General features: G+C 35.5%; 1 protein-coding gene across 1 annotated transcript in view; it reads right to left on the bottom strand.

The window, feature by feature from the left end:
- LOC121878933 (mucin-6-like) overlaps positions 1-14,715 on the bottom strand; it is a 38,650-nt gene extending 23,935 nt beyond the window's left edge. Inside the window, exons 1-3 of the mRNA XM_042385366.1 lie at positions 14,579-14,715; positions 14,354-14,422; positions 1,056-1,160 (exon numbers count right to left, since the gene is read on the bottom strand). Coding sequence (XP_042241300.1) covers positions 1,056-1,160; positions 14,354-14,422; positions 14,579-14,666 — 262 coding nt within the window. The 5' untranslated portion in view covers positions 14,667-14,715. The remainder of the gene's footprint in view (positions 1-1,055; positions 1,161-14,353; positions 14,423-14,578) is intronic.
- Between the last annotated feature and the right edge of the window lie 1,092 nt (positions 14,716-15,807).

Below are 15,807 nucleotides of genomic sequence, written 5' to 3'. Positions count from 1 at the left end.
ACCTTGGTACCTAACACCTTAAGGAACACTAAAAATAATTGGGTTGTATACACAGTATTCACATTATTCTCCAATGCCCTGAACTCGTACTGTACAGTCATCCCTTGGTTATCACGCCTAATTGGGACCACGCCGAGTGCGTGATAACAAAAAATGTGATAACAAAAGTACAGAACCTATGGAATTTATTCTAATTGGTTCCAGGCACCCAAGACTCAACCCCAAGTTTCCCATTTTATGACCATTTAGACCCACTATATATATATATATATATATATATATATATATATATATATCTATATCTATATCTATATATATATCTATATATATATATATATATATATATATATATATATATATATATATATATATATATATATATATATATATATATATATATATATATATATATATATATATATATATATATATATATATATATATATATATATATATATATATATATATATATATATATATATATATACTGTATATATATATATATATATAATGTTATGGTAAATATCAGAAACACACATTGGCATGGTTAGGTTTATTACAGAGTGATGAAAAGGGGACGCTCAATACTGTAATCCACAAAACATGTAGCTATGCTCTCTTTATTTGAGTCCCCGATCATAGGAATCCGTTTTCTCTCGCTGCAGGACGCCTGAGTCCTCCGTTTTCTCTCAATCTTAGAGTGCACCAGAGACTCCGTTATTCCTTAGTAATGACACAGAATTTGAAATTGCAACCCCAATTGCAACTGGGGTTGCAATTGTTGAGGCAACTAGATAGGTCTGATTACAGCAAATGTGTTATTGTCAATTTGTAGGTGAAAGATTTTATCCTCAATAGAGGCAAATGCGTGATAACCAAATTCTCGGCCTGAAAAATATGCTATAACGGCAGGGGTGCAGATTTTGATGGAGGCGTGATAACGAAAATCGCGATAACCAAGTGCGTTATAACCAAGGGATGACTATACAGTTGTTCTATATTACCTACATAATGCTTTATAGACTAGAATAATGTACAAGGTTTTTCACTGTTACCTATATGTTGCTTGAGTGCCTGTGGTTTTATAGCATGTCCACACATGTTACACACCACCAGGTAAAAGTCTTCCCAGCGTGGACAATATCCATATATGGACATTTCTGAAAAACAAATGAGAAATGCATCAAAGACTTTTAACACCAAAGATAATGATAAAAATAATAATTAGGTAATATTTATATCAACTTTCAAAATTCCACTCTTATTGTTCATATTCCAGCATCAAATTCATTTAATTACAACTACCATAAGGAATGAATCATCCAACATTCCTCTTGAAAAGTCACACCCCTTTCCTACAGATTCCAAAGATGGCAAATATTGTGAATTGTAAGTCAATGGTGCCAACAGTGAATATGGGGTTACATTCTAGGGTCCAAAAATATTAACCTAAGGGATTACTTTCCTGAGTCCCAAAATATTACTCTAAAATTAATTTAAACTCTAAAATATAACTACAACAGTACTTTCATTCAATATTTTAATTAAATCTTCCTGAAAAAGAAAACATGATTTGAAACTGGGTTGTGATATAAAATGAAATCAAAACAATGTACTGAAAAAAAGAAAGAAAGAAAGAAAAGGAACCCTCCAATAATACCATATTGCCTCCTAGTACAAATTATTCATACAGTGGGGCATCAATAAATCAAGAACGGATTGTTAAGGTGAAGAGCCACCTTCTAGTGGATGCCCTAGAGAACTGAACTGTAAATAACCACCACCTATCACCCCACACAACCACCTGGCAACACTTGGTGAGAAATACAGTATCACTAATACAGCATATTGAAATATTGTGTTGGTGAAATGTGTTACTGTACACATAATATCACAGTATAGAAACTATTTACAGATATTAAAATATTCAAATCTAGTGTATTGAGGAACATATATTTCTGTTTTTTGGTAATTTTCATCCAGTGTTTTGGTTCAGTGGTCTGGGTTGTGTTTAATTTAGGGAGAAGAGGTATGGCTGGCTTCTGCACCAGTGTCTTTCCCTTAGTGAGGGGAATGCACGAGAAGTTGCTGGAGTGAGAAAAAAATACTAAGAATGAGTCAAAATCATCCCTCATAATATCTAAATTTACTTTTTTCTTTCCCCAGGAATGTATTCTCCATTTATAACACTACCTACAGTAATTTTGTGGGAAAATCGCTTTCACTGTTTGAATTTTCTCTTCAGGTATGACTTCCACAGAACACATCTATCTCTTTTGCATAGCAAGCACTGTCTTTACATAAAAATAAGCAAATGACAAGACAGTCTTGTACAGGGGTTAAGGGTAAACCTTTTTATCAAACCCAAAATACAGTAAGACAGACCTCGCCCAGTGCTAGGGTTATGTTGTTGAAGAATGATACATTTTGTGAATTTGTGTTGGGTGAGCTTCAGAACATATGGGGAACACTGTATAGGAAGTAGAACATTTGTCTTCATATGACCTTACAAAAATATAAGCATTGTACAAGTTATATGTTACTAAAAACATTTATATGAGTTACTGATTAATATAAACAATGTACATACTCTTAGACATACATATGATATTATTTCTGTGGAGTTGAAATTCATGCATGTGCTTGTGTTAAGTTGTTTTGAAAAGTGGGATTGCGTTGTGGATATCCCTAGAGCCCTGGGCTATACGTTTAACATCATTTTTGTTGTTTCAAAATTTTTTCTTTCATTAAAATTAATTATAAAAAAGCTTCATTGGATATAAATCTCGAAATTTTTAATAAATTTTGACGATTTAATATTTTTTTTCATTACAAGTAGTAAATCTCAATGTTAACATTACAGAGTATTTCTGATTTTTCCCTCTTTCACTGATTTTCAGTTTCACTCACAAAACATCTCAAAAGCTTCAAACAAATATCGATGTTGAACATCACATCTGAAATATTCATACAGTATATCTAATTGATTAATTTTTTGTTTCATAAAAAAATATAGCTGCCAAAGTTAATTTCAGTGTTTAACACAACGTCTGACCAACCTCACCCAGCAGGCCTAATTAACCCCATCACTACAAGATGACACTTTTATATTTTATTTGCCTAACACCAGAAAATTCTATTCAGCACTGAGGCCCCATACATGAAGCGTTAAGCAAAATAGTCATTCAACTCACGTGTCTTCTATTTTCTTTCTATTTAAATAAAGAAAGATTATATAAAAATTAATGAATGAATATCATAAACACTGAGAGATTGTAACAGAAAAAAGGTGATATTGTAGTGAGACTGTAGGTGACAGATAAGAGTCATCACTGCGAGTAGAAGTATTACATTTACTTTTCCCACTGTAGCAATTTCATGGCTAAGTTCAACCAGTCTACTGCATGGAACTGGATGCAATTATTTTATTTTCATATAATAATTATTAACTTAATGTTTGTTGATTCCACATGTAACAAGAGCTCATTAAATGTTAAAGTCTCCCACAGTCTGTTTTTCAAAGTTGGTGTGAACTGGAATACTGTTCGTATAGTACACTAACAACAAGCTTACACTATACAGAACAGTACATGCATTATCTGAAGAGTCTTTAGATGAACTTAAAATTTTTCCAACCAGTTTTAAATAATGAAATTGGTTTATCAAAGCTTAAAGTTGTAAGTAAACAGATACCAGAAGATAAGAAGTGTAATGATGTAAATATATACAGTACTACATACCATAACCTTATTCTTGCATTACTGTACTGTCTACAGGTATGCAGTACAGTACGTAATCTGTTTATTAAGGAGATGGACATATGAGAATCCTGTCTTTATGTGTTCTTACTATTTAATACACAACTCGTCTCTACTGTTCACAGTCTCTTATCAATCCGATGGCATAATCCTCTTATAAACCGTGCTCCTAAATTAAAAAAAAAAACTGACATAATTTATCTCTCCTTTGGTCATCCCCCCCCCTTTATCATCAGCTGCATTACTGTACTGGTGCACATTTTGTGATTACTTATCATCTATTACACAAGTCCACACACACTCAAGAAATTTTCATCCACACAAGACGAACTACAATCATCCATGTAAATATAACTGTGAAAAAAAGAAGTAAGAATTATTATTTACAATGCCCCCCACTATTTTAGCTATCTTAATCCATCCTCATTCACCAAAAATATGCACCAGTTGGTCTGCCATATTCACACACTTGTTACTCGACTCTTATAGACATCTGCATTTTATCCCTTTTGTACCATTTTCAACCTCCTCTCCCCCTCAACCTCATTTCCTCCCTCCTCCTTATTTACACTATACTGTACTGCATATAAATTCTTCATCTACTGCAATCTGAGAGCTCTATAGAATAAGTAGTATGGCATCGCAGCATGATTACCACCTCAAATATGACCCATTAATTACTATGATAGCACTGCCAGAGTGAGTTTGTTCATAAAGTAGGAACACATATTGAGGTAAGTGGTAAATACAACCATATAAGAAGGTAAGAGATCACCATTAACTCTAGTGTATTCAAGACCACAGCCAACTTCATATTAAATCAACCCAATGGAATTGAGTTTAATAAAGGACTGTTACTCTTATTGAATTCCAATCATAATAAATACAGTACTGTAAATCAATAAAATAAAGATATGCAAAAATGTACAGTACAGAATCTAACAATCAGAATAATTTATGACATGTCACTGTAGATAAGATGTAGCCTTGGCTCCTTGGCTATCAATCCTTTTCCGAACTTCCCTCATTTGGGTGACATTTTTTTAACATTGGAATTATGAAGGAAGCGATCAGAAAATTGTTTTCACTAAACATATTCACCAAGGTGTGCCACTGTCAAAGAATGAAGGCTGTTAAAGCAAGATTTATTAATTGTTGGAGGTTGTATAATAATAATAATAATAATAATAAAACTGGCATGAAGTTCCACAGATCTAGTATGGCACATAATCAATTTTAGCTGGTAGAAGCTCAGCAAACCGAAATATTGCTGGAAAAGGCATGCGAATATGCACGCTCCTGGAAGGTGAAGTAAGTAATATTGGTTTGCTGTGATGTAGCCAACACACAATGATCATAGAGTGTATGTACTAGCATGGTGGTTATAGTCAGAGCCTTCACTCTTAAGTGGTAACTGATGCTCCATAATACACATAAATCTTTCTGGGATCTAATTTCTGAAGTAGTTACTTATTGTAATTTAGCTCCAGTCATACATCAGGCATACTATGATTTGGACTTTCAAGCGATTAGATTGTTGAGCATACTTGAGTCACCCAGGATGTGCACAGGACAACAGTATAAGGTATTCCCCTGATAACTTTTAATATCCTTGACATACCTAAGAATAGTGAAAGCAATCGGCAATGAGAATAAAGATGTACTGTTAAAAATTACATGTGAACTCTAAGCTTCAGGGCCCCTGAATAAGGTTGATCCATCATTACTCTAATTTAAACTCTCACATAATCAAGTACCCTGTAGATTCCAAGTTAACTCCTTCACCTGCAATGTAAGCTAAAAACCCCACTACAACTTCATCAATGACACACATTCTATAACCATGGTGACACTATATGAATGTCCCATTATTTCCATCCTAAACCCTATCCTAAGTTTCAGCTCCTCCTAACACAAGAACATCTCTTTCTAAACAAACACTTAATAATTCTAAATGTTTCACTACCTCCCTATTTTATTCATTATCAATATCCTATAAAAACTATTCCCATCAATTCTAGAATAAGGTTTCAATATAACAAAAAGTTGTATGTACAATTTTCCAATATTTCCAGGTAAATATTGACACAAGTATGCCACCCTATTTAGTCCGGCAGCTTCAATGGTTCGTTACGGTGTCATAGCTCACCAACTTAAATGTTTCCTTACAGTTAACTAAAACCCAAAACTGTACAGTGCTCTTTTTAATATTTCTCTATATCAAGATCACAGTCTATCATTCTTTCCTATTAAGTGTACAGCTTTATTACATTCAAAAGCTTTTCCAATATTTCTTTAATCTCCTAGAGACATCAACAATGGATAACAACATCACATCTGTATCAGTTTCTCATTCTAGATTCTTACATACCTTCTCCACATCTAAATACTTGGTTGTATCACCATAAATTTTACCATAAAAAATTCATATTCATACTGTAATATGCAGTCAGAAAAATTTACCTTTGAACCATGCATCTGATTACACACCCCTAGTTGACTTATGTCATATTATCATGAGTACAATCCTTTACTGTACTGTATATTGTTACTTTAAGATTACATCAGCCCAATTTAAAACTGACACATATGAATACTGTGCAGTCAGTGCCTCTTTAAATTTCTCTCTCAACTCCCTGGTAACGGGGAAAATTATCCCTATATAGTGCCACATTACCAGGAAAATTTCAACACACACACACCACACCAGGATACATATATATAAACTTCAAGTACAGTATTCTATCATATGAATATTACTAACTGTTTAACCTCACACTACAACACTGTATTGCCCAGTGGCGGCTCGTGCATAGGGCTGCAGAGCTGCAGTCCCCCCAGACACTCACTGCCAGGCGTATGATTCCTTTAGAGAGACAGCTGAATAATACACTACCAACAAATATATCATTTTATATGTTATTTAATTATTTTCAATACGTTGCTAAGTGAATTTTCATTAAAATCAGACCAAAATTTAAGTTACTTTCATAGTTGCTGTCAATGCTGTACGATTCATGTCTGTTATTAATTGGCGCCGCCGCCGCACAATGAGCTGCACTTGAAGCAGCTCAGTCTCGTACAACGTGTTTACATTGCGTGTGGACGGTGTGGTTAAATCGTGCTTTCTTTAATTACCCTTTGACGATGGAAAATCGAGTGAAGTATTTGCAAAACATCAACTTTTCCCAGCTGACATTAAATGAAAAGACTGAAATCAAAGCAAGAGGAAGACCTACACCAGTTTTATCCATTCAACAGAACAGTACAAGCAGGAACAAAGAATATACACGCCAGTTTAACATCAGTGTTTATCAGAAATGTGAATGGCTCTGTGGTTGTGATGAGGCAAATACTTTATTCTGCTTTCCATGCTTATTGTTTGGTGGGGACTCGGCATGGACGAAAAGTGGTGTGACTGACTTGAGGCATTTGCCACAGAAAATAGTGAAACATGAGCAGTCAGCCAAACATATGAATAACATGATTAATTTATCGTTGCCCTGGGAATTCGTGGACATCAACTACAACTCATACCTGAGGTAGGTCAAATTTGTGTATCCTACTGTTGTGTGAGGCTTGCAGTCCCTCCATTTTATTTTTCACGAGCCGCCACTGGTATTGCCTGTCTGATATCAAGAACCTAAACAATCAGCATACCATAACACTGAAGGAATTTGCAGTGAATACATTCCTGACTTGTGTAGTTCCACTCCTATATAAAATACATTCAATTTGTGCTGTACTGTACATTACTATACCAAGACACAATCAGCCAAGAATACAGTTGAGAACATAAAAAGTGACTACAGTTACATATACCGTACTGTACATTCAATAAGTGGAAAACACTGGAGCACCTTAGCTTTCGTCTTTATTCAAGACATATTCAGGTCATGAGACCCACTAACCCCCCCACCACCTGACATTACATCAGATGGTCAGTAAAAATAAATCACTAATCCCTCACCCCAACTCCATCACAAATGAGAAAAGAGTTTATATTCAATGGGTGATCTGACATTCCACCAGATCAGGTCAGTAACATGACCCACTTATCACTCACCCCACCTCCATTGCAAGTGTTACGAAGTGATTAAAGTAACGTATTACATTCGGCTGAGTGGACAGTGTCTGCCCACTCTAGGCTCAAAATGACAATATACAGGTACTGTATACAGTACAGTATAGTAGTACAAGGTAGTATACATTAATTTGTTTACAGTATTAGTAATGTATTGTATGTGTACAGTTTGCATAAATAAATACAGCTCCATGAGTTATTTAGACCAGGGAAAAATTTCCCTAGTAAAGAGTTGAAAATTCCACTGTCTTGGTTGTGACACACAGCTCCGTTCATGCCTTGTATGCCCGTATTACATAGATGACTTGTTTTTAAAAATACTGTATATTTATTTAACCAAACTTTTAGATAAACTATTCAAGATTATTTGGGTAAAAAATGGTGTTTCTAACTTCATTATAACAGATTTTATTGACTCCTGTATCAACATTTCTTACAATTTTGTTTTTAATATAAGAATTGAATCCCTATCATTGCTTCAAAAAATTTGTTTAATGATCATTTATTGGAAAAGTCTGGTAGAGAATTTAATCAGGATCATCATGGTATAAAATTCATCTCTCTAACACAATTAGAGCATAGGCTGTGAATAAAGGTTTACACACTTTTTCTCAAGCCATAAATATTTTTGCTCGTGCCTGCAGTCTAAATGTAATGGGAGAGTGTATGTACATGCGAGATAATATGTGTAGTTCAGAATTGAGATGAGATGCGTAGTTTAGACTCTCTTAGACTTTCGGAAAACTTTCTCCAGCACCCTGTACCATTCCGAGGATGTGGACTTGTGTCTGTTTGTGCAAGATGTGTAGTTTAGACTCTTGGAAAATTTTCCCAATACAGTACCCAGAAAAATTCCAGGAATGATGAGAGATTATTATGTGTTTGAGAGAGTCGTCTCATTACCAGAAATCTCTCATCCCAGGAAAAGCTCTGCACCAATTGTTCCAGTTAATGGGGATATCACTTGTATACATGTCAGTAACTAAGTAAGTGTATGTCAGAACTAGCATTACAATACAGCATGCCCTTAAAATTTGGGGGAGTTAGGGGTCTCAAAATGGCTGCAAATAGCCAAATCCGGATATCATTTGCTGACCGATGGGGGTGTGGGGGTGGGTGTGTGTGTGTGTGTGTGTGTGTGTGTGTGTGTGTGTGTGTGTGTGTGTGTGTGTGTGTGTGTGTGTGTGTGTGTACATTTTTATAATCAACCTCCCTATTCTTATGATGATGTAACCAAAAATGAATGCAGACAGCATAAGCCAACCAATCATAACCTAACCAACCTAAGAATCTAGTTTATTGTGCACCTTTGGTTAGTCTAATTTGCTCCACAGTCTTTCGATTTTCTGGTATATACTGCCATGTCATTTGATGTTCTGTGTGTGTACCGCTACATAAGAACATACATAATAAAATTTTAAATATCTTATAATTTTCAAAATTACCGATTGCAACTATAAAATTCATGAGATTCGTTTAGTGGCAATAAGTGAAAGACAAATATTCATACATAATAAAATGTTAAATATCTCACTTATACATAATTTGCACCATAAACACCATTCAAGAAAGGTGTCTTAGACTTGTCAAAATTACTGATTGCAATTATAAAATTCCCAAGATTCGTTGAGTCACAAAAAGTGAAATACGTACAGTATTGTAATACCTGTACCAAAATCAGACATACTTCAGTGATGATTTCTGCCAATTCACTTAAGTGGTTAGGGTGAGGCAGCCTCACCCTAAATGATATTTTCAAAGTAAATTTAAAGTTGTTTTCTGCAACTCCCATATTAGATTCATTAACTTAAAATAGAAATTATACTGTATAAAAATATTCTTAATACCAGCTAATTTAGTGGTGCCTGTATTATAAAGCACCGTGTATTACTGAAGTTGAAAATGTTTTTAACACAAGCTGGTTGAAAGAACATGAAATTTTACCAGATACTGTAGTACAGTTGTGAGTAGCTTGACTGGCACTGGATTTAATCTACTTATCATAAGCTGGAATTCCAGAGTGCTACCAATGAGAATAAATCTCAGTTGCAGTCATGATAAACAAACTTACCCAAAATCATTATTTGCCTTCAGATGTTGTCAACACTGAATTTCAATTCTCTCGAACCAAATTCAGTGTGGCTCCATTAGTGCAATTCTAATGTGGTTTATATTAGACAGCATTGTAAATACAGTACAGTACTGTACTACAGTACCTGTATTTATAATTTTCTAAAGTACAATTGACTCAACCAATGCCAAACAGTTTTGATCATGACAATTCGGCTTTCAATCCAACTTCTGTTATGTTCATCAACAATAGTGCAACAGTTTACATTTTCCAACAAAATTGACTATAGAATACCAAATAACTAAGCCAATTGGAAAAAAATAAAATAAAAAATAAAAATAAACAAATAAAAAGGTTAATGAGCGATTGAATCTGACATAAGAACATTTAACACCAATGTCACATGAGTCAATATATCATAACATTCTTTGTACAGTAGACTCTTGCCATTCGCGATTTCGACGATTCGCTGTAAGCAGATAGTTGCTATGGTGGCTAGCTTGCGAACCTTTTCCCGCAGCGCAATGAGTCACCCTCCCTCTGTTCATGCTCACCCATTGCCTGTGGCGCAGCATCTCGTAGAGTACTCTCAAAACTTTAGACTGCTTAGTGTTAGTACTAGTGATGGTAGTGGAGTGAAATGTAAAAGGCAGAAGTCAGTAATGACCCTGACAAAGAAAGTTGAATTATTAGATAAGTTAAAAGAGGGGATGAGTGCTGCCACCATCTGGTTGGTTGTTTGGTATAGTGCACTAAGGTAGTATAAGTTGCTATTTGCGGTTTTGCCTATTTGCGCCATTCCTTGGAACCTAACCCCGACGAATAACAAGGGTATACTATACTAACTATCTCTAGGCAGTTAGACAAGACGTGACATCGAATGACTTTTATGAAAGGTTTGAAAGCCTGTGGCACGAATGGTACTGTTTGCTTGGTGTGGATGTCCGTTGTTGTATCTTTCTAAGTTAGCACAAATGAAATCTTAGCCAAAGACCTATCAGCTTTATCATTTACTTTTTTATTTATAATTTAGCCAAGATTTACATGTATTCTCATATGCCTTTTACTGGAAAACCAGGTTTTACAATGTTCCAGCTCCTTGGATGGTGAGTACAAATATTGCATACTGTTTTATGAATTTATTTCCATTTCTATTCTTGTCCCTTTGTTTAATTTGTAATCTCAGGGTCAGTGGTACCTTTTTAATACATAGTATGTGTGTGGCGTATGGATCCAAATGTACAGTACAGTCACGAACAAGTTTGCTACCCGTGATGAAAGTGAGTCACAGGAATGAGCCTTCGAACTTAATTACCCTTAGTGTCACCTGGTGCAGGTATGCTGATTTATCTCAATTAGGGTTGATACGACTTCAGTTTGGGAGAGAGTGAACATTTGACCTCAATTGTACAGTTGCCTCCATTTATAACGGGTACAGTGGTTGGTGTGTTTTGTGAGATGTGCCACCACAGCCCACCAGAGAACAGATAGGAGCATCCTTGGTCTGGTTACTATAGCGAGGGACGATCTGTCCGTTTTGCTAGTTTTACTATGATGTAAACAAGCAGTGGCACCACATCTCACAACACACACCAACCACTGTACCCATTATAAATGGAGGTAACTGAGCCTGAAAGTTTGGGTTTATGGGTCATATTCTCAGTTGTCATGCCCAGCCATCGGGCACCACAGGCTTGTGTGGGGTGAGGTCATTCAAGAACGTGCTTTAGACAATATGATGGGTTGGGATCGCGATGTAATGGGCAGGGCTGCCAATATTTCCAAATAGGGTGGATGGCCCATTGTTACCACAACCCCCCCCCAAAAAAAAAATTTAAGAGGATATCTATGTGATATAGAAATTATTATTCTCTGGTGTTTGCGAGGTTTGTCTTGAAAGTGATATTTCACAGGGAGTTGGCCACACTAGGATGGCCGGCGGTTGTCGTACAGTGAGTCAGCTGACTCAATAACACAGCGCGGTGTTGTTTTCGCACGGATGCACACTCATGCTTAGTCGGGAATATTTTTACACTTGTAAATAACTGACAATATTGGAATGTATACGGGAACAAAAAGTTTGTCACCAACAAACTTATTTTCTACCAGTTTTGAATATATTCCATCTCTATATCAAAATTTGGGACTGTCATCGGGCGGGTACCCCCTCCCGATGAAATGTTCCAATAATACCAAATAGCAAAACTGATCCACCGTCCAGGGACTGTGGTGTCTCTGAAAGATCTCACCCGATGCCGTTCCCGATCGATCAGGTGGTGTAACGACTAAGAATACTGCCCTATGAAGTCATTCATAAGTTTACAAAATTCCCATGTTCACCAAACTGTCAGTCCCAAAGGTTTACAAACTAGCAGTTCTGTTGTAATCCTATTACTGAACTTTTATTGCTCTTATTGGAAATGGAAGCCAGTAGCGTGTTTAATCCTCCATCTGACTCACTGATTCACAATGTTTAATTGCAGCAGAACTTTAGAAAAAAAATAATTGAACACTATAATGGGTGAGTAATTCTGAAGAAGGATTTTAATCTGATGTCCTGTATTTCTAAGTGCTAAGAAGAACAATAAGGGGGTGATCAGAAATAACAAGCAAAAATAAATAATATCCACTTCAAAAATTCTAATACTGTACATGTATACAGCTTACAAGGCATGGGAGACATGGGCAGATTATAGGTCTTAATGCACTTTTGTATAAAACTGCTTGTTATATTTACATCTATACCGATACAGAGTCTGAACACAATATATGATACTTCAACCTTTGTTACACAATTTCGGTTGGTTAGATTAGCGACACCTAACCCAATAAATATTCAACTATCAAATACTGTGTTCTGACTCAAGATGCACACAAACAAAGAATATAAAGGTAAAAGACAAATGTTATTCAGTAATCTCATATTTCACAGGAGTAAAATCACGTGCACCTTCACTGATGGTCAGCGAGATTGGGAACTTTGCAAGGCACCAGATACTGCTACATCATATAATTTATAATTTGTAAAATGACCCAAACTAACCTACCGAAACTAATATAATTTACCTAATCTTGAGCTTCACCTGAACATTATTATATGATTTAGGTTAGGTTAGGTAGGTTAGTTTGGTTCAGTTTATGAACACTATATTATACAAGGTAGCAGTCTCACCAAATGTCAACAATCATACTAAAATCTTCATTATTTAGCCGCATCTCTATTTTGTACACTTTTACTATTCTTATTCCATTATTTTCCTAACATTATTTATGTCCTCTCCTCCAGTCAAGTTTAACTGCTGGATAACTAAAAATGTTCAAATTCACCTAATTTATGATTCTTTAAGCTTTCTACTCCTATATTTCCCTGATCACATCCATCCGTTTCAACACCTGACGTGACTAATTTCTTCAAATTGGTGAAATAGATTTTATTAAGTATTTAGGCTTCTCACATCTTACCCCCACTTTTCAGCATGTGAATACACAATAGAGCTGAAAGCGTCATTACAAATTCTCAGTAGTTATAGAACAGATGAGGTCTTTATTACCAGGAAAATAATGTTGTTCAAAATACACCAATTGAGTAATAAATGTCTCAATTAATTCATTTTTTATGGATCAACAAACATATCAGTAAAATTTTTGTTTCGGTCATCCCTGTACAGTATTAGATATACAAACTTTGTGATTTCCGACAGATATGAAGGTCCAAATCGTTCAAAACTCACCGAACACCATCGGAAAAATATAGTTTGGATATCTAACCTAACTTAACCCAATTCCTAATATTCCCCGGATGACCGAAACTTAAATTATACTCACACACTTATGTTAAGCATGCTTAGTTAGGTTCAAAATTAAAATATTCAGTTCCCTTTAAAAAAAACACACAAAAACAACTCAAAATAATATAATTAACTGCTAAAACTGTTTTTACTATAGAGAGTAATGAATGTGTACCCACAAGTTGGTGTATTTTGGTATGTGCTATGGTCAGGGCTTGAGTTGTCCACACAACCCCAATATGCAAGAGATAAACAAAAACAATCTCCATGGTAAATTTTTAATGTGTAAGAATAATATATCACATGTTGTTGAAAAAGCCTATACAATTAATGTGGCCTTGAAATTACATTAATGCCCAGATGGGGTAATTTCTACTACTGGAATTCATTATAAAAAAAATGTGTACCCCATTTCAACTGGATCCTAAACATTCCTTGCCTAACAGACATTTGGCTGTGCTTAACCCTCGTGTAAGGAGAGGCCAGGATAAAGTAGTAATGCTAGAAACATGTTAGAGGCGAGAGAGGTGATCTTTTGTTAGTGTTGTTTACGAGCGGGTGGGGGGGCGCCGCGACCAGGCTTCGCTCCCCAGCATCCCTCCTCTACTCTTTTTTATTTTTCCTGCTCTCTAAACACCTGACACACCCCTACCTTCTTTTTTAAGACGAGTTGTCGTCGATTCTCGCCTAGATTTTGTATTTTCCTCATCTTCTGAGTCACCTAGAACGAATAATAACATTAAAATTAGGACAACAATCCCCGTATTTTCACAGATTTCACGTGCGAACCCTCACTTTCGATCTCATAATTTGACGTCCCTAGCGCCTTGATGGTTATCACAATAAGTTGACATTGAATCTAAACTATCGCACTTACTTGTGGGGCTATTCATGCCGAGCCTTTCGGCCCATAAGGACCATTTTTGTCCTTCAAAATTTGTAAGGCTGTCATCCAAGGCAGCCATCTTCACTTTTTCCACTAGTTATCGTGACGTCACGGACATTCAGGCCAAATGTCGAATGCATACGGCAATGATCAACAAGACCTCAAGTAAGGACATATTATCTTTATTTTGTATGATTATTTCTTTTCAATATTGTAATTGAATTTCACAAGCATGATTAATCCATAAATGATAATTATATTGATGAAAAGTAAGTTTGTTTGGCTTTGTTGTTGTACGTATTTACTCCTGGGCCCAAATGACACGAGCTGGCGTAATGGTTCTTTTCTACAACTGATACCTGTTTATTTACCAATGAAATGTTTAAGTGTTTCATTATGTTCATCTCTATTGTCGATTATCCTTGATAATGATGTTATATATGCCAAATTGACCAATTTGTAGCTAATTTTGCTGATTTTTTTATTCGAAGGATTAATATCGCAATCGGAGATGTAATTTAACATGTTATTTTTAACACTTCACTGCTTGAGAGTAGGCATTTGTATTTGAGCGACACTCGCAAGTCTTGTACAAATTTATTTCAACAAAATGGCTGTATATGCAATAGAGATCACTTGGCCGTAACGATATTTACATACCCTGCCTTTTAACAGTTGACCAGGTAAACAATAACAAATAACACACCGTTCCGCCTATAGGAAACAAATTAACAAAGCAACTTGAGCTTACATCGCATAAATTAATAATATACCTTCATATAATTATCGGAGAACACTGTATTCAAATTATTTGTCGTGGTACAATATACGTTTAATTTATTTTAACAGTATATGTGCGACAGAACGTTGCTCGCACGCCGCTCGCTTGGCAGCAATTTTCCTCGTGTGCGTCGTACAACAAGCTAACAGCGCCTAATTAAGGAGTTCTTGCTCTCACCTTATTCATACGCTGAGTAATTTCTGCGGAGTGAAATTCCAAGTATGCACAGCGATACTTTTGACCCCGATTTTGCCATCACTTTTTTATATCGTTGTTTGTAGTATATGTTTTGTCAGTACATGAATTAGGAACATTGGATAAAGAAATAACGCATGCACATACTTATGAAAGAGGATTCCACGTTGGAACATGGAAGATTTAGTGAATGAAGCGTAAAAAAGCAATACCATAAATGTCATTAAGTCTGTGAGTTGTTAGC

Source organism: Homarus americanus, unplaced genomic scaffold (genome assembly GCF_018991925.1).
Source record: "Homarus americanus isolate GMGI-L3 unplaced genomic scaffold, GMGI_Hamer_2.0 scaffold4060, whole genome shotgun sequence".
NCBI classification, from domain to species: Eukaryota; Metazoa; Arthropoda; class Malacostraca; order Decapoda; family Nephropidae; genus Homarus; species Homarus americanus.
The sequence above is the reverse complement of the archived record's forward strand: the minus strand, read 5'-3'. Positions and strand labels throughout refer to the sequence as shown.